This window comes from Periplaneta americana, chromosome 15, assembly GCF_040183065.1.
Source record: "Periplaneta americana isolate PAMFEO1 chromosome 15, P.americana_PAMFEO1_priV1, whole genome shotgun sequence".
Lineage (NCBI taxonomy): Eukaryota > Metazoa > Arthropoda > Insecta > Blattodea > Blattidae > Periplaneta > Periplaneta americana.
The window spans coordinates 30,836,028-30,855,803 of NC_091131.1; the positions used below are offsets into that span (position 1 = coordinate 30,836,028).

General features: G+C 36.0%; 1 protein-coding gene across 3 annotated transcripts in view; it reads right to left on the reverse strand.

Moving 5' to 3' along the window:
- Positions 1–19,776, reverse strand: part of LOC138714768 (uncharacterized) — a 143,652-nt gene that overhangs the window by 20,232 nt on the left and 103,644 nt on the right. For all 3 annotated transcript variants that reach the window (XM_069846882.1, XM_069846883.1, XM_069846881.1), the window contains exons 7-11: positions 16,748–18,396; positions 12,468–12,652; positions 11,139–11,340; positions 4,904–5,083; positions 1,350–1,487 (exon numbers count right to left, since the gene is read on the reverse strand). In XM_069846882.1, the coding sequence (XP_069702983.1) occupies positions 1,350–1,487; positions 4,904–5,083; positions 11,139–11,340; positions 12,468–12,652; positions 16,748–18,396 (2,354 nt within the window). The remainder of the gene's footprint in view (positions 1–1,349; positions 1,488–4,903; positions 5,084–11,138; positions 11,341–12,467; positions 12,653–16,747; positions 18,397–19,776) is intronic.

Below are 19,776 nucleotides of genomic sequence, written 5' to 3' on the forward strand. Positions count from 1 at the left end.
TCAAACCTACACATGAGTATAGCCTCAGAGTACATGTCACATTCTCTACCCCTAGACTGTTATGACTATTCTACAATAGACATCAAAATCGGCTGCAAAAGGGTATCTGTCAGATACAGGGGGGAGAGCCATTAATCCTTCCCATTGAAGGCTTTAAGGAACCAACCTGGACAAATACCCAATGTCCCATCCCTACCTTCCCGTGGTGCAGCTGTTAGTAAGCATAATTTTACGAGCTGAACTAAAGGGAGGGGCTACTCATCCATTAGCACTGGTCATCTTGATGAGTTAATGACTGAATTTGGTATAATTTTCCTCTATTCAATACCTAATTCCCTCTTTACCCTTTCCTATCCAGTCCTCTGATTGAACTCTTACTTTCTTCGACCCCGACGGCATTAGAGCATTCGAGGCCTAGGGGTTCATTTCACTTTCCTTCCTCCTCTTTCTACTTTTCTGTTCCTAGTGCTGACCTGCTATGGCACTAAAATCGTCCTCCAGTGGCTTAAGGAGGGAAAGCTGGTGATCAACAAGATCTCCCAGCTAGATCCAGTGGACCCGTCGACCAACAGCAGGTGTGGTCCTCCAGACATTCTAGGGGTTGTGTGTGAATCAAGTAGCCACCAAAACGTTAAAATATGGTGTTCACTTAAATCGGCTAAAACTTGCCATTTAACCGCTCCAAATTTGATAACACAATCCCAAGGAAAAAAATGGAACTCTCTGCATCAAAATCCACAGTTAATTCCCGATTTACCACGAAAATCGTCTGTAGCTGCATTTAGATTGGCAACAGGCTATGATTGTTTGGCTAAACACCTGCATAGAATTGGAATATATCAGTCCCCTAACTGCCCATTGTGCAACTCAAACCAAGAAATGGATTCGGAACACCTCAAAATCTGTGCTTCATTGGCTGGTCATGATAATATCTTTGAAAAATATTGGAGTGCAAGAGGTCAAATGACTTTATTGTCAAATGCCTGGGATTAGTAAACAACAACAACATCATCATCAAAATCAAATAATCTCAGGAAATAAATTAAGTATAACCATTGATCGAAAATTCTAACCTAATCTAGATTAAAATACATTAAAGGTGATATGTTTCAGTTGTATGAACACTAGTAAGTACAATAAGATTATTGAAGATGTTAGTCAGACATGTTTCGGAGATGCTTCTCCATCTTCAGTGACTAATTACAACGATGATGTGGTTCAGTTGTTTGAACCGTGTTGTTGCTTGGCTTAAAGGAGTTAGTCTTCACAAAGACTGCTTCATATGAAACACACAATTCAGAGCAAGACAGAGAAATACTTCTGGTCACAGAATATGGAACTATAGTTACCTCAACCCAGTTGGCTGCTCTTAATGTTGTAATCTCGTCAAACAGTCTATTTACATGTTCCACTTGTAGCATAACCATATCCCAGAATCCTGCCAGATCTTCACTGGTAGTTGGAAATGGTTCTTCTGAACTCTGTCCCTATGTAACAGACATACAAATAAGAGTAAAATGAAGAGACTATCAAATAAATATATCTGGTCTGTAACAGGCACTAAGCATTGTATTTATATACACTGTTGAACTTTCAATAAAAGATTTACAATAGGCTTTATGAATATTTAAGCATGGTATGATGTCATCAGTCTAACTTTCAACATTGCAATTAGCAATGGTGGCATGTGGTAAACCCAAATTACCATACCTATATGTGACCAGTTGCGCGAAAAGGGACCTAAAGTCGTGAAAGGGAATTTTACAGGAGAACAAAATAACTGAATTTCTATGTTTTGACATCTTGCGCTACCTGTAAGCTTTTTTACATACTAAACTAGGAAGTAGTTTTACATAGTGCTTTTAAATGCCTAAATCTTTCTTATGGTTGCTAAGAAAACAAATGAAAATTTTAATTTGCATTTTTCTCGAAAAGTACATAATGTAATATAAATATTCAGTAAGTAATATATTAAAAACTATAGCACCTAGAACCATGAATTTTTTTTTAAATGCTCAGTATTTCATCCTCATTTTGAAACCACACAAAAAAAAAAAAAAAAAAAAAAAAAAATCCGACTTTAGGTCCCATTTCCTGCAACTAGTCACATATTTACAGCATTATATGATATTTAGGACATTTTCACAAGGCTGAATGTCTTATTCTCCTTCCAGGTGTTGTGCCCTACATGATAAAAGCAGTCCTTTTTTAAAGATATATACATTTTTTCCCCCAATATTTTAATCTATTTTTAAATTGCCAATGCAAGCATTAGAATCTCCCATTAGCATGTTCAAGTCATTCTTGTTAATCTTATTTAAAATTAATGCCAGTGAAATGAAATTCACGCGCCATACAACTGGTTATACAAAATGGGACAGGACAAGAAATGAAGATGTCTTCAACGAACTCCAAACTATACCTGTTCTGGATCACATCAATATCAAAGCAATTGGCTCCATCATGCAAATCGAATGTCAAACAATAGAATACGAAAAGCAATCCTGAATTATAATTCAACAGGAAAAAGGTACATGGGACGTTCTCAAAAACAATGGAAAGAAATGTTGATAGATCGTAACAGTTCTTCAAAGGCCTACAACCTGTGAGGATGATGATATACGCATTTTTTTTTTCACAACTAATTCATTGTGCTTGCATAGTGCAACTTAACAGAGGTATCTGCAAACTCCTGGGGGTTACATTTACAAAGAAAAGTTCCTCTACCTCATTCTTATTTCTTAGATGGGGGACCTTGATTAATAATTATATACCAATTAAGTTAACAATAATTTTAACCCAACTGAATCTGCAGCAATCCAAAAGCACAAGATGTCTTTAGTTCAATACTGTAACAGTATAGGGAGATCTAGTCTTAAATCACATTTAAAACTCTTGCTGTTTTTTTTTATTTTTATTTTTTTATTTTATTGGGTTATTTTATGATGCTGTATCAACATCTAGGTTATTTAGCGTCTGAATGAAATGAAGGTGATAATGCTGGTGAAATGAGTCTGGGGTCCAGCACCGAAAGTTATCCAACATTTGCTCGTACTGGGTTGAGGGAAAACCCCGGAAAAAACCTCAACCAGGTAACTTGCCCTGACCGGGATTCGAACCCGGGCCACCTGGTTTTGCGGCAGATGTGCTGACTGTTACTCCACAGGTGTGGACCTCTTGCTGTTAAATATTTTCTGGAGACATGTAGCATTCCCCTAAGCGAAACATTTTGATATTTTGGGCAGTGTACAAAATCAACTTCGAACTTGCAAAAGAAGCTCTTACATTTTTTATAGCATTTGCAAACTCGTATTTATGCAAAATAAGTTTCTAGTCTATGATTACCATTAAAACAAACACGAGGAAGCTCTTTGAATTGAAAATGATATAAGTGAGTGAGTATCAAATACACAGTTCAAATTTGAAAAGCCACTTTCTCCAAAACAGATACATTTATCGCATTAATTGCTTTTTACTTTATAACTCTGAGTGATGTATTATTGGTGTCACGAGGTTCCAATCAGTCTTTGGACAGTTGACTAAAACATACAAAAAAATTAACATTTTTTATGTACATTGTTTGGGTTTGTTTCTAAACACAACATAAATGTATGTTAATAAAGTGTTTTTTTTTTGTTTTATTTTGTAAATCACCTCGTGACCCCCCCCCCCACCCCCAGGGAGTCGCGACCCACTCTTTGGGAACCACCAGCCTAGAAAATCTCTTCGGTGTCTTGCTCAGCCATCAGCAAATTTCCTACAACTCCGTAAGATCAGCCACAAGGTTAAGTAAGTTAAAACCATATAATTTTACTGTAGTGCAAGAACTTGAACTTAGTCATCCTCAAAGATTACATTCTGTGAACGTATTATTAATAACATGCATGACTGAGTTACTGATCCCTATAATTCTGTTTCCTGATGAAGCCTGGTTCCACTTACGCGGTTATGTTAATATGCAAAACTACTGATACTAAAGCTCTGAAAACCGAACATGACGAAAAATAGGAGTGTGGTGTACAGTTTCTGGTGAATGAATAATTGTTCAGCTTGGTAAAGCACAGACTTGCATTGCCTTACGGCCGTCAGTACAGACTGCATAGCCCTGTGCTGAAACTTATAATTAGTCCACCCGGTACTATTTGTCTTTGTTACTACAGTAGAACCCCGATTATCCGCCACCCTATTAACCGATTGATGGATTATCCGACTGTCTTTCGCTCACTCGTTTTTTCTTTTTGCTACAAAAACATATGAAGTATTACTGTACGTTATATTAGTAGCCTACGTATTTTGTGTCATTACAAGCCTTTACACTTCCAGTTTTGTCTACTGTTCGAGTTGCCGTACTGTACAACTTCTATATAAAATGTATTCCATGAGTGTCAAAAGAAAACTTTTGTGATAAGTATCGAAAATGCATATAATGAGTGATTTGGGGAAATAGAAACTGTGGCTCATCTCGCATTAGAATACGAGACTGAAGTTAGGCCTACAAGTTGATAAAGTGTATAGAGTATATAAATCTACAACAGGAGACCTCTACTATTCCTATAATTCCCAGCCATTACAAGGAGTTTCCTTGCCTCTTAAAAATACGTCCTTTGCAACTAAAATTAGTGAACTCCTGATCCACTACCTAGCGTGTTAAATACAAGACTACGGAGGAAATTACGAAACTTCAAGTATTATTCACTTCATTTACAAAAATATTTTATGGTACGGATTATACGATTTTTTCGATTAACCATTCAGTTCATCCCCTTCATTACCACGGATAATAGAGGTTCTACTGTATGTCACTTGTTTATAATGACGCAATTTTTCATGTCCTTTCAATGTCGTTATAACGAAGTTGCACGCACTACAACACAATCAAAGGCTAAAAATAATTTCAACTCACTATGTTCTTGTGGCATAACCCTTCAAATTGCTGTAACTTCTGTCGTATCAGCAGTCTTGCTTGTCCAGAAGCAGCTCTCAGTTTTCCTAATGCTTCTTCAGGCAATGTCTCGCCACCAGCCAAATCAGCTTCAGCAGCTTCTACTAGTCCATTCAGTCTGTCTATCTCTTGCTTCAATAACTGTGAAAATACAAGTGAACAAATTAGGATAAATAATAAGCACAATAAAGTCATTTCGTAGCATTTTGTAAAATCACTCAGATAACCTACGAAATGAATAGCACCTTAAAAAAATGACAATAGAAGAAAAAGCACTGATTCAATATGAAAAACTTATCAGATTACCAGGAAACAATTGGCATTCATACAGTCCTCTCTGTAGATTGAAAACTCAAAAAAGTTCAAGAATTAAAACAGAAAATCAATATCCCGAATTTAAAAGAAAACTTACAAATTAAGCCAAACCCTTTAACTCTATTAAATATAGAATATAATCTAAATTTAACAGAAGAAATACTGAAATCAGAAGTAAATACTGAAATACTGAAACAATTGCCTTTAGAGACAATTAATATTAGGTACCCTCCACAAAACTGGCTTCATTTATACACTGATGGATCCTTGATCTCCAGGGAACAAGGTGCCGGTGCAGGTGTTACGTCCTGTCTCTTCTCACTTTATAGATCTCTTGGATATGGAACAACAAGTTTTGATGGTGAAATCATTGCAATAAGTGAAAGTCTCAGGAATCTTCTATGCCACATCAATAAATTTAGGAATGCAGTTATATTGTCAGACTCCAAAGCAGCTATTCTATCAATCGTCTCTAAACACACACCTTCATCTCAATCAGCAGAAATAACTAAAATGCTCTTTCAATTAATATCACTCAATAAAAGAATTGTATTCCAATGGATACCATCCCATTGTGGAATCCTGGGAAACGAGAATGTGGTTGCTTTAGCAAAGAAGGGCAGCACTGCTACTTACAGACCTGTTACTAAATCTACGTATTACTCTGCGAAAAGATTTATTAAATCTACATACTTAGACTTCAACAAACAAAATTTGATAACACAATCCCAAGGGAAAAAAATGGAACTCTCTGCATCAAAATCCACAGTTAATTCCCGATTTACCACAAAAATCGTCTGTAGCTGCATTTAGATTAACAACAGGCCATGATTGTTTGGCCAAATACCTGCATAGAATTGGAATATATCAGTCCCCTAACTGTCCATTGTGCAACTCAAACCAAGAAATGGATTCGGAACACCTCAAAATCTGTGCTTCAGTGGCTGGTCATGATAATATCTTTGAAAAATATTGGCGTGCAAGAGATCAAATGACTTTATTGTCAAACACCTGGCATTAGAAAACAACAACTTAAAAAAATGATATGAATACTGTGGTAACTATAATCTCATCTGCTTACATCAAAGTGATGTCTTTCTTAGATACGAAACATTTGCAAAGGATTACTTGTTGTTGTTGTTACTGAATAATAATGATGATGATAATAATGTGTTATTACATACGACTTTATTAGAATTTAATCCATTACATGTTTGGCATCTCATGCATATATAATGGAGGAAATGCAATTTGATTCCAATGGTTCAGGACTACAATAAGAGATTTTGCTCACCCTAAACTACCAACAAATAGCCATCTACTGCTTCTTGAAACAAATCAGTTATTGTCATTGCTTAAAATGCAAAACACAGAATATATCAAACAGAACAAATTACAGAAAATTAAAAAATGGATTAAATTACAAAATACATAATTCAAAACAAATTAATTACAATTTCAAAAAAAAAAAAATTTTTTTTTTTAATCCAATGCCACCAGGTTGTCTTTTCGACATTTCTGGTCTTCTATCCTGGCCATGGCTTAGTTGTAACCCACTTCTGAGGTTGGGGCGCCTGGAAGGCGGAATTACATTACCCCGATGATGTGATAATAATAATAATAATAATAATAATAATAATAATAATAATAATGATTTATTTTAGCTGGCAGAGTTAAGGCCGTAAGGCCTTCTCTTCCACTCAACCAGCAAAAAGTGTATATACATATGCATGAACTTACAAAGAATTCAACAATTTGATTTAGATGAGAGTTACATGTATACAAGAGTTATTTACGAATTAAACAACAAAATACTATGAACTATTAATTAAACACTGAAATAAACTGTGTAGCAGAATTAAACTAAAATACATAGAATGTTAATATATTTCAAATGATATTAGATAATAGAAAGAGATTTTATGAGACAATTTTGAAAATGCAGCACAATCAGGATGATGTCTAAAGAAAAAAAGCAACAGTGTAGTCAGTAATATTTTAAATCAGTATGATTGGAGTGAAATGCTAATAATGTTATCTTTTAAGCTGTTCTTAAAAGTGTTTGTTGTCTTGCAGCCCCTAATACTTTGTGACAAGGAATTCCATTAACGCGAGGCGGATATTGTAAAAGATGAGGAATAACAAGATGTTCTATGAAGAGGTATATTTAGCGTGCCACAGATAAGTGATCTAGTATTTACGTCGTGGTTAGAGTATAGATAAGAGAAACGAGACGAAAGGTAATTTGGTGTTGAGGTGTGCAGAATTCGAAAGAGTAAAGACAAAGAGTGTAAAGTTCTGCGTTCTTTAAGTCGGAGCCACGAGAGACTTGCGAAGGACGGTGATATGTGATCATATCGTCGGATGTTGCACATGTATCTGACGCACATATTCTGAGCTCGCTGTAACTTGACTGACAGTTCAGAACTTAGATCACTTAACAAAACGTCACAATAATCCAAGTGCGGCATTACTAGGGTTTGTACTAGGGTAAGTTTTAGTTGCTGGGGCAAGAAGTTTCTCAAGCGACTCAAAGAGTGAAAGGAGGAACAGATTTTTTTTATCGTTTCTTTAACTTGAAAATTCCAACTTAGATTATTATCAAAAAAGAAGCCAAGATTTTTTACGACAGATGAATAAGGGATTAGCGTGTTGTTAAGGGTAACAACTGAAAGATTACTGTTATTAAGGGAGTTAACTAAATGCTTATGTCCAATAATTATGGCTTGAGTCTTACTTGGATTAAGTGCGAGTCCGAAATTGGCCGCCCAAGTGGAGACAGTGGCTAGGTCACAATTTAACTTGTCAATCGATTCATTGATCGTATTGGGTCTGGAATGTATGTAAAGTTGTAGGTCGTCGGCATAGAGGTGATATCGGCAATACTGTAAGTTCTTTGATACGTCATTAATGTAAATAGAGAAAAGTAGTGGTCCTAATACGGAGCCCTGCGGCACTCCCGCCAGGAGTGGTGCCAGGAGAGGTCTTAAATCTAAACTTAACCTAAATTCCAGACCATGGACGAACAAGATAAGAGGGTGGCTATTACACAGTAAGTTAAGTCGTGCAATTTCTGGCATCCCAATATAATTTACAAATATTGCCTTGTGTATGGGACTCTGTATCTAAGCTGAGCATGTTAGAAGGTGTTCCGAATCTATAGCACATTTATTGCAAATACTGTTACTACTCGAAAGTTAGCCACTGCTTCCTTTCTTGGTTTGTTACTAAATGATTTTCATCTAGTTTGTGTGCTTGTCCATTTTTTTCCTTTTCATTTATTTACTCATTCTGGTTTATAGGTTTCCATATTTTTTTTGTGAAAAAATTTTTAAGTGTCTCTCATGGAATATATTTCTGGTCAAGTTGTACTTGTTTTTCTTTTCTGACCAATAGATCAGCTGACAGTTGTTGAATCCTACATGTGAAGGTATCCATTACAGCACTATCTCTTCGTTTCTTTTCATGCGGTATTTGAGTTTGGTTTAGTTTAGGTCTGCTGTTGTGGATATCGCATGTACTTCCCAACCAAGCAGTCCGAGGTTCGATTCCCAGTGTCAGCAATGAAAGAAATTAATCTTCTGTCTACAGACTGGGTGTTTGTCCATTTTCTTGTGATTGTCCTGTGATGTCTCTGCAGTGGTTCAGTGCCATGATAATCATGATCAGGGAGGCAAGTACTTGTGAGATATCTATCATCTTTTCGCTGTAAGAAAAATCCTAATGTAAACAATAGCACATGACTGAAGTGAGGCTTCATTGGCCACTGTTTGGCGCCATAGATTCTCAGTACATGTTCCTGCTTACTGGTGTACATTCTGTTTCATGTTAAACATTTCCCGTTACTCGTCAAGTAGGCCTAACCTCACTACTATGCATTCGTTTACTTAGGAAACATTTACTTTATAATTACTGTAATTAAATTATTTTTAAATCTTATGTCTTCACAATGGAGAGTTGAGGATGCAGAAGCCATACTTCAGTACCACGTGCTTAAGTGAACAACTACGAGCTCAAGTGACGCCAGCTTGTTACAAGAACAGACTACCTCGGTATTACTGTTGGTATTCATCCGCGTTCATAGTACATAACAAAATATAAAAGTAGTTTTTCTTTTACATAGCATTTTACATATGAGTAAAGTTAAATGTTTCATCGTATTTAACAACTAGAATTCAATGTTTTATTTTCAAATAATACAAGATTGTGGTTTCCAAATACGAACTATATTTTCCTGCGTCATGTGAGTGTTTCGACTGGGAGCAATCACGGGTATGACAGCAACGTGCTTATGTTTACATTAGGATTTTTCTTACAGGAAAAACAGTATAGTGTATGATTCAGTGATTCTCCCTCCCCTATCCACAGTGATATTTTAGGGTTTGCTTTAGTTAGGGATTTGTGGCTATGTGGATTGCACATGTACTTCCCAACCAAGCAATCCAATGTTCGATTCCCGGCTTCCATTATGGAAGAAATTTATCTTCCATCCTCAGGACTGGGTGTTTGTCCATCATCTTGTGATTGTCCTATGATGTCTCTGTGGTGGCCTGTGTCATGCTAATTACATAACCAGGGAGTCCAGCATTTGTCTAGTGTATGATTCAATGATTCTCCCTTCCTATCCACAAAGGAGTGTAAGTCGGAATAAGGGGGAGGTTAAATCAACAGAGAAATAAAGAAAAGCTATATTTTGGTTAAGGTTTTTGTTTCTGTAGGTGCTTTCATGAGACATTATTATTATTATTATTATTATTATTATTATTATTATTATTATTATTATCATCATCATCATCTTTAAATTCCATATTTGACCGCTGTTTGAAGTCATGATATAAAAATAAATATTACAGCAGAACACTGACTGGACTGTTTATGGCTCACAACTCACTAAGAAGGTAATTACTGGTATATGCTTTGGTATAAGACAACAGAAGAACAATGGGTTTCAACTACAGAACTCTGAATACAGATATGCAACTGCAGAACACAAAGTAACAAAAATATATACTCATCAAAGATCTAGACGTAGAATATTACAAATTTTTCAATTTAATTAGTTGATAGTTTCCATTATCTTCACATGTAATTAGCGTTTCGGACTTTATGCACTTCCTTGGTCTAACAGTACTGAATTCCATTTTTGAAGGAGCAAGGGCACTTGTAAGGGGGAATTCATTATGCTTTCAAATGAGTGATGGGTGAATCAGTAAGTAACAGAGGTAAATTTTGACACCAGATGAGAAACAGTCAACTAATAAAGAACAAGGTTATTTTATAAGTCATAATCTATTTTTCTCTCAAATGAAGTCATGTTAGGGATTTTACTTCCTTGAAAATTACCATAGATTATATTTGAACATGCTAAATAATAGTAATCGCTCAATAACAAAGGCAACTTGTCAATTTAACTTACTACTAGATTTTCAACAAAGTAGACATTGCATGAACTTAAGTACAGATTGCTTAAGCCAAGCACACACACATTCCTTTCATCCATTGTGCAATATACTGTAATTAGAGTTGGCTTTTTTATCTGTTTAGATCAGGAACTACTTTACATGGTGCAATACTATATGCAGTGTTGCAAAATCTATTCACTAATGGTATATTACAGTTGTGATATTACTTTGGCTGACCGCCTGTTAACATTGGTTGCATCATGCTGCTGACAGTAATGAAATCTTAGTGCATTAAAGGATTTACATATTACGTAAGCAATGTTTTTTTTATAATTATTTCCTTTACAAATTAATGAAAAATAAGATCTTAATTTAAGCTGCGAAGTATGGAATGAAAACTCTCACATGATGCTCTTCAATATTTTATTACAAATGCTTATCTATAACCCATGTAAAGATATTCATACCCCTTATCTTACCTTTAAAAAATAATGTCCATCCTTTTCCTGTGTCTTGGAGACAACATCACTCTCTACTGAAGGCTCAGGTGCCTGACTTGAAACTGACTGTGACTGGTCAATAGGTAGAACTACATCAGGAGCTGCTGGCTGGAGGTCTGTCAGGCTCTCTGACAAACTTTCAACTGATATTTGTTGCTGAACTGGTTTAATCTCTGAAGATCTAGAAAGGCATAAAAATTATTACAGTATTTAAAAAACATTTTCAATACTGCCACATTAAAATATGAAAGATATAATCTAATCTGTGACATTTATTGATCTTTTCTAAATTTCTATGTTATTAGTGAAAAGTTGCACATTATTTGCATTAACATCTTTACTAGCTAGAGACTAGCAAAATAAAATTTTTACGTTGTACAGCAAGTTATACACAATTAGATAAAAGAAGAAATACCGAAATATTGGAAAAGTTGAACATTAGATCTGTTATAGGATATATTGATTCATACAAGAACAATAACTGGAAACAGCAAATTCAAAGAATATACTGATTCCGTATGCCCAGTCAACTTCTAAATTATTGTCCTTAGGGCAGAAGGTAACAGGGAAAGTCATTTAATCACTGGACAGAGACTGTAACAGGCCATTGGCCTAATACATGAGAAAATACTACTTACTCAAATGTTAAAAATAGTATGTGGGCAATTGAAAGGCCGCCATTTTAATTTTGCTAACAATTAAGATATTTTACAGGCTGCAAATTAAGTAACGCGCTTTACTTCTCTCCTGGACGAAGTATTATTATAGATTTTCTTGCCCTAGAAATTATCACCCTCCATCACATTTGAATCAGCGAACCTCGAATTCAAGGGCTAGTACAATAACACTTAGACCCAGAGGATAACTACTTCTACAATATGAAACAATCAGAAAAATAATCGTAAATCAAATGCTGGAATGATAAAATGATGCCTTGACAGAGACAGATGAGCACCTGATAAACCCTAGGCCTCAAAAGTTCAAGTCCTTAAATCCTGTATCAGCATCAGAGAACCATACTAACCCCAAGACTTCAATCCAACCTATTTTTTAAATTACTGCAGATGATAGATGAAATGATGGGATGTGAAGAATGGTGGTGAAATGAAAAAAAAAAAAAATATCCGAGAAAATTCTCTGCATCATCTGCAAAGAACAACAGGATAACAAAGTTAGCTACAGAAGGGAAAAAAGGAAACAAAAATACAAAAGAATAACGTAAAAGAGACTGCAACATCCTGAAAAATATTTAATAAGGGATTGTCTAAGAAAAAACAAAGATTCTAAATCCCTTATTAATTTACTTACCGTTTCGACACATCTGCACTCTCTTCTTCTGCCACAGATGTCTCTACAATTCGTTCCTGCAGTTTTCGTGTAGTAGGTCCCAAAGATAACTGAGCACGAAATTCTGGGCGTAAGTGCCGCAAAACTGGCAGAGAAGGGCTACTGTTGCTACGGTGATTATGTGAAGGTAAATTTTCAGAAGCACTCTAGAATTATAAAAATAAATGTTCCATGTTAAATAGATCATACTGAAATTCACTACTGATTTTTAATAAACTTTTAATAAACTTACATTTTCGAAGAAATTCAAAGACTTTTTAAACTGTTAAATTGTATGTTTTTGAACAAACGTTTTTCTTTATTTAATACAGTCAAAACGCACTGTAAAGAATTACACCTGCAATGTCAATTCCAAATTCGTCTGTTATTCATTTCATTCTTTAAGGCATAATTTACCATTTTCTGAGAAAACATAAGCAACCAGACTGATGATATTGCGATTCTTTCCTAAGAAAGATAAATATTTATATGCACACACGTCCATAATAAAATTTATTGTTGCTCTTATAATGAATGGAAATTATAATTTCATATATGTTCATATGAACAAATGATTAAAAATTTCAAGACAAATTACATAGGCTACCAAAAACATTTTTGCACCTGAGTTACAAATAAAAATTATTTGAAGTAAAAACCTAGTTACAGAAAACGTGGAATCAGACATTTTGCCACACAATGAGTGAAGAAATTTATCCAAGTATGATTATGTCACCCTAAAAAATTCATACTTATTTCAGACACAAAACTGATCATGTGATAAATCAAGAGTTACAAACTTTAAGAATTCTGAAATATAACATAACAGCTCTGAGAAAGACAACTGTCATGCTCTGGTAGTGGTGGTGGTGGTTGTTGTTGTAGTAATCCAGTAAGTTTTGTTACTATTTATGGCTGAGAATATTTCACCTATGCCACAGTAATCTGACGGATCAAAACTGAATACTTCATTAATTTCATGTTGAAGTTTGCCGATAAGCTATTAATGTTTGACTATAATTATGTGTACAAAACCGCCTTTGCTCATCATAAAATAAATAAATTTTCATTAACGTTTTCGATACTTGTGTATCATCTTCAGATGTGAAATGTTAGATTAATATGATGAAAACCTTGCCTATTAGATGGAACTTAATGTGGTAATTTTCGGGTCATATTAGTGTGGTTGCTTGGACTTAACTTAGGTTGATCTATGATATACATGCTATGTTGGGTTAAATCACTGCGAGTCATGTGATATGATCTAAAATATATAAAAATAAAACAATACAGCCAACATATGTTCAAAGTGATTATAAACTTTTAAAGTGATTTTACAAAGTGTTCACATTTCAATGACTACGCTAATAGTGGTTACAATTCTTAAACAGTTTTATTTTATATTTTAGATCATATCACATGACTCGCAGTGATTTAACCCAACATAGCATGTATATCATAGATCAACCTAAGTCAAGTCCAAGCAACCACACTAATATGACCCGAAAATTACCACATTAAGTTCCATCTAATAGGCAAGGTTTTCATCATATTAATCTAACTTCACATCTGAAGATGATACACAAGTATCGAAAACGTTAATGAAAATTTATTTATTTTATGATAAGCAAAGTCGGTTTTGTACACATATAATTATAGTCAAACGTGAATACTTCATACCTTAAATGCACCTTGTTTATTTACTTGAAATATTTTAAACCAGATTACTATATTAAATGTATTCTTTAGCTAAGAGAAATATTCACTATACACGGAATTTCACCAGAATCTTTAAACAGACCTTTAATATTATGTACCAACTCTATTCAAAGATTTTAAGTTTAAAAGACTACCATAAGAAGAATTTAATTTACTTTGTGTCTGCTACAGAAGTTCATCAATAATCTACCCATCTTTCCAACAACAGTAACACGACTTGGCAAGCCAGAGGCAGAAATTACCTGGGTTTCTAAAATTAACGTCAACTTTAGAAACAAAAACAAGCAAAACAAAGATTGAACAGATGTCACTGTATTCCCGCATTATTCCCTAAGTGAGCATCATTGAATGGTGTTCTACAGATTAAATACTATGTATGTATAAAAATGGGGGGTATGTGGGCGAATTACAAGAAGGATGATCATTTTATACAGTAATACAAGACTGAATTTCGAATGCATATTTCTTAGCAATTAAATTAATGCAGACATAGTATAGACAATTCAGATTTATATTGTTTGTGTGTGCGCAAGTTTTAGCATGAGTGATTTGATAAAACAAGTTTTTTTTTTTTTCGGTAGGAATTGTTCTAGGGTTACTATCCAAATTAATATAATTAACAGAGATTTCGAGTTGATGTATTGCTTCATTCAGTAACGATAAACTGGTCTCAATAAATCCAATAATAACGCAAATATTAATGTTTTTAAATTGAGAGTATTGTCTTATGTGCTAAAATGTCAGTTAAACAAAAATCAGTTAAAATCTAATGTATATCAATGATTACGCCAAGTTCGTGAAATATGAGTTTTCTTATTATATGGGATCATGGAGACAGTGGATGATGATGCTGCCCGATTTGGCGCGTGCACACACACACAGGGAAGTAGCGCTTTGATGCTTTCTAGATGTCAGCATTACAAGACAATGTGGTCAACATCACGTTCTGCCAGCCATTTAAAATCCACGGTTTGACAGCCCAAGGAGGGTCAAAGCCAACCAGCTAAATGCTGGCCTCACGTCCAGATGCCTCAATAAAAGTGAATGATCAATCAGTAGAGCGATAACAAATGGTAAACAGGATGATGTTCCCTAGGCGTTATAGCTGCTTATCAAACAGGCTTTTACTATTCACTGACACTCCCAAAATTCATCATGATGCTGGGTGGGCACCGGATGCTGGGTGCATAAGATTTGCTGATGATATGACGTTGTTAGCAGAAGAGATGATACCAAGAGACATGCTACTGGAGATAAATTAGAGCTGTTAGCAGTATGGGATGCAAACAAGACGAAGACAATGGTCATAGGAAGAAAAGTAAAGAAGGTAAACTTGCAAATTCTAAATGAGGCAGTAGAGCAAGTGGACAGCTTCAAATACTTGGAATATACTATAAACAGTAACATGAACTGCTGCCAGGAAGTCGAAAGGAGGTAGCAATGGCGAAGGAAGCCTTTAATACAAAAAGGAGCATCATCTGCGGACCTCTGGAAAAAGAAGAGACTAGTTAAGTGCGTTGTATGGAGTGTGGCATTGTATGGGACAGAAGCATGAACATTACGACGAAGTGAAGAGAAGCAAAGTGAATAAGAGAAGAATGGAATATGTGAAGTGGACAGACAGAATAAGAAATGAAGCTGTGTTGGAAAGAATGGGTGAAGAAAGAATGATGCTCAAACTGATCAGGAAGAGGAAAAGGGATTGGTCGAGTCACTGGCTGAGAAGAAACTGCCTACTGAAGGATGCACTGGAAGGAATGGTGAACAGGAGAAAAGTTCGGGGCAGAAGAAGATATCAGATGATAGACGACATTAAGATATACGGGATCATATGAGGAGACAAAGAGGAAGGTAGAAAATAGAAAAGATTGGAGAAAGCTGGGTTTGCAGTGAAAGACCTGCCCTTGGGCAGAACACTATGAATGAATGAATGAACAATTATCAATAAAATAGATGTTGAACCAATGAATTTTTTAAAGTAGGCCTGCCATTGCTTTGAACACTTTATTGATTGGTTGTGGATGCTGCTGTGTAAGATTTGGTAGGAAACTGCCAACTGGCGCAAATAGTTGGAAGTCAGTGTTAGAAGTACTAGGGACTTAAAAATATTTTCTGGATGTGTTAATAATCAATTTTTAACATGCTTACCTAGCGTTAAAAATCTATTTTTAGGAGTGGCTGTCTACCAACATATGTTATAACAGTGAAGTTTCAAATGTTGGATCTATCTTAGTCTTCAGGTAAAATGGATGAGAAGTAAAATTAATTATGACTGACCTCGTTACAAATGGATAATGCAATCTTCGAAATATCGAGTCTTCTATAGTTTGTTAGCAAAGGAAAAAGTCTAATCTACCCCTATATTCAATCAGATATTTTAATGGTTTCATCAATTCTTTCTTTGTGCTAGTCACTGAAAAACTGAAAGAAAAACATAATAGCCCATCATTCTTCACCCATCATCCTAGTGCCAAAATGATCAACATTTTTTTTGGCTGCAACAATCAATTAACTCATGGAATTAATTTTAAGCAGTGAATTACCTGTATTTCATCTGGAGGTTTATGACGTGTTCTTCTAAAAAATCCTTGAGCCAATGCACCAGGACCATACAAACGCTCAACTCTCTGTTGAATAAAAGACTTGCTGGTCCACATGCTGGATTCTGAGTTCATCCCATTAGTTTGAGCCGATGAACTCTCAGGTTTCTCACTAGTGGGAGATCCACTTACTGCAGGTCCAGATCTGACACTCCTTACGTAGCTAGATGTTTGCACACCATCTATATTGTAGCTCTTTGACTGCGATGAGTCTGAGTAACCCTGAGATGAATATGATGGAGTTTCCATCGAGCTACCTGAAACAAAAGCTGTACGGACGTAACTTTTTGTTTGGGATGTAAACTCTACCACTCGTACAGCTCCGGGTGACCGCTTCATGGGTGATGCCATGGGTGCACTGAGGGAATCTTTCGATGAGGCTTTTGGAGATTCTGGAGAACGTTTGAAAGGAGATGAGAGACCTGAACTGTCTCTAGTTGAAGAAGTCATGTGGGAAACAGGAGAGTCCCTCGGAGCAGTCTTTGGTGATTCAGGTGAGCTTTTGATGAGGGAAGCGGTTCCAAATCCATCTCTAGGCACTGAAGTCAAAGGGAAATTTTTCACAGGTGAAGCATCAGTTGTATCTCTAGACTGTATTGTTGTTTGGATCGTTGAAGATTCATAGCTCGTGGAAGTAAATGAAGAATCAGTTGTCAGCATTGAGGACATGAAATTTCGTGTCGATTCTTGGATATTTGATGTTGTACTAGAGAAGAATTCTCGTTTGCTGGAACCACTGCAACTTTCCACATATTGAGAACTTCCTGCATGTCTCTGATTGCTCTCAGCATTACCATTCATTGTATAATGCAAAGAGGTTGAAAATTTTCCTTCTTCACCCATCGTCCTTTCGCTTTCAGGACTAAATTCTTTTTCTTTTGTCACTATTTTATTATCCCCATTTATATGATTCATCAACCCCACATGCCTTCCACTTGTACTACCTGTACTTGCATTCCCAACAGTGGTACTATCAATTAAACCTGATTTTAAAGATATATCAGTGTCACTACTTACAGTACCTAAACCACTTCTCGTTGGTGGTGTAACCAGAAAATTCCCACAGTCAGATTTAAAGGTTGGAGTAAGATGGTTGTCAGTATGATCAAGACTTGACCTCAAAGGGCTAACATCACGGCTCTTAATAATACCTAGACGCCCAGGACTGTGATCACGTGACCGGAAACCTTCACGTAATTTGCTATCATATGTTGTGATACCACTGTAGCCACTTATTGAGCAAGCTAAACCTAAATAAGAAGGCTTTTTTCCTGTAAAACTGTCACTATTTACTGAATTTTCTCCAGTTTTCACTGAATTGGTCCCATTAACTACAACACTGGGAACTTCACTTGTTTTACTAGAAATGGCATGTTTCCCATTACTCCGCTGCACTGAACTCTTAGGTGACTGACTGCTGCCTACTCCTGTGCCTTCAGAAGATTCAAAGAGACGGGCAGTTCGCTTTACATACTCAGGCGTAGAGGCACCTCCGGGTGATTTCAGAGCTACAGAATCAGGATCTGGAGTTTTTGTTGACAGCTGCAAACTTCGTAGTGTTCGTGCAGATACTGTAGCCAAGTCCACACATTCTGGAAATGAATCAAGGATTGCACACAGATCATTTACATTTCACCAGTTCAGTAAAACATGTTACAAAATGACCTGTTATATGCATCTACTACAGTGCATACATTTTATCTTTCCACATTTGTGTAAGGGACCAAGTCGGCAGTAAGTGCCTGCAAGCTGACATTCAAGTACATGCATAGTCACTGTAAGACGGTTGTCTGTTATTGTTTGCACCATTAAATTAAATTTCAGAGCAGTACGTCTGTTATTGTATGCAGTGTTGTGCTCCTTTTTCTGTGTCTGTTGCTTGAGTCACAGTTCAGAGATTTAATAGAGAGCAAAGAATTTTCATTTTCTGTATCATGAAGAAGAAGAAGAAGAAGAAGAAGAAGAAGAATCACCTGCCCACTGTCATATGAAAATTTCAAGAAACTATTCCTGGCATTGATCCACCTAAGAGGACTACATAAAATAGTGAATAAAACTACGAGATCAATAATGGACAGAAAAGAAGACAAAGACATCATGTTTTAACAGTAAAGGTAAAGGTATCCCCGTAACATGCCATGAAGGCACTTGGGGGCATGGAGGTAGAGGCCCATGCTTTCCATGATCTCGGCACTAGAATGAGATGGTGTGGTCAGCACCACACTCTGGCCGCCTTTTACCCCCGGGAAAGACCCGGTACTCAATTTTATAGGAGGCTGAGTGAACCTCGGGGCCGTTCTGAAAGTTTGGCAACGAGAAAAAATCCTGTCACCACCTGGGATCGAACCCCGGACCTTCCAGTCTGTAGCCAGCTGCTCTACCAACTGAGCTACCCGGCCGCCCTCATGTTTTAACAGAGGAAAAGTTAATATCGGTGCTCGATTAGGACAATCGCAGCAAAATCTCTCATGAAGGTAGCAAAAGCAGCGAGAATCAGTTGTATATCAGCACATAATGCTACAAATTACTAAGAAACGAGAATAAATGGCCAACATATCGGAAGCATAGTTGCAATGTGTGAATCAAAGTGTGTCTAAATGCTACACCACCTGCCTTGAAGCAAGTGAGGAATATTTTCAACATTGTCTTAGCACTTCCACAATTTCAAACCGTAAAAAGTGTCCTTTCTATGCTTTATCCCGAGTGTCCTAGACTCATAACTTGAGAGCTCAGTGGGCCACATATGGACAGCTGCACTGTGCACTGCCACTCTACTTCCGCTAGTGTGGAAAGATAAAATGTAAACTCTATATAATCACATATTAACTTTTGTTACATAAACAATAAAACGGCTAAAATATTTTTAATGGAACTACTGAAATACATTTTTAAATAAAAAACTAATAAATTATCTGTACCCTTATAGTCAATGGAAACTCGAGTTCTGCACTCTCTAGTCAATTAAAATTTAA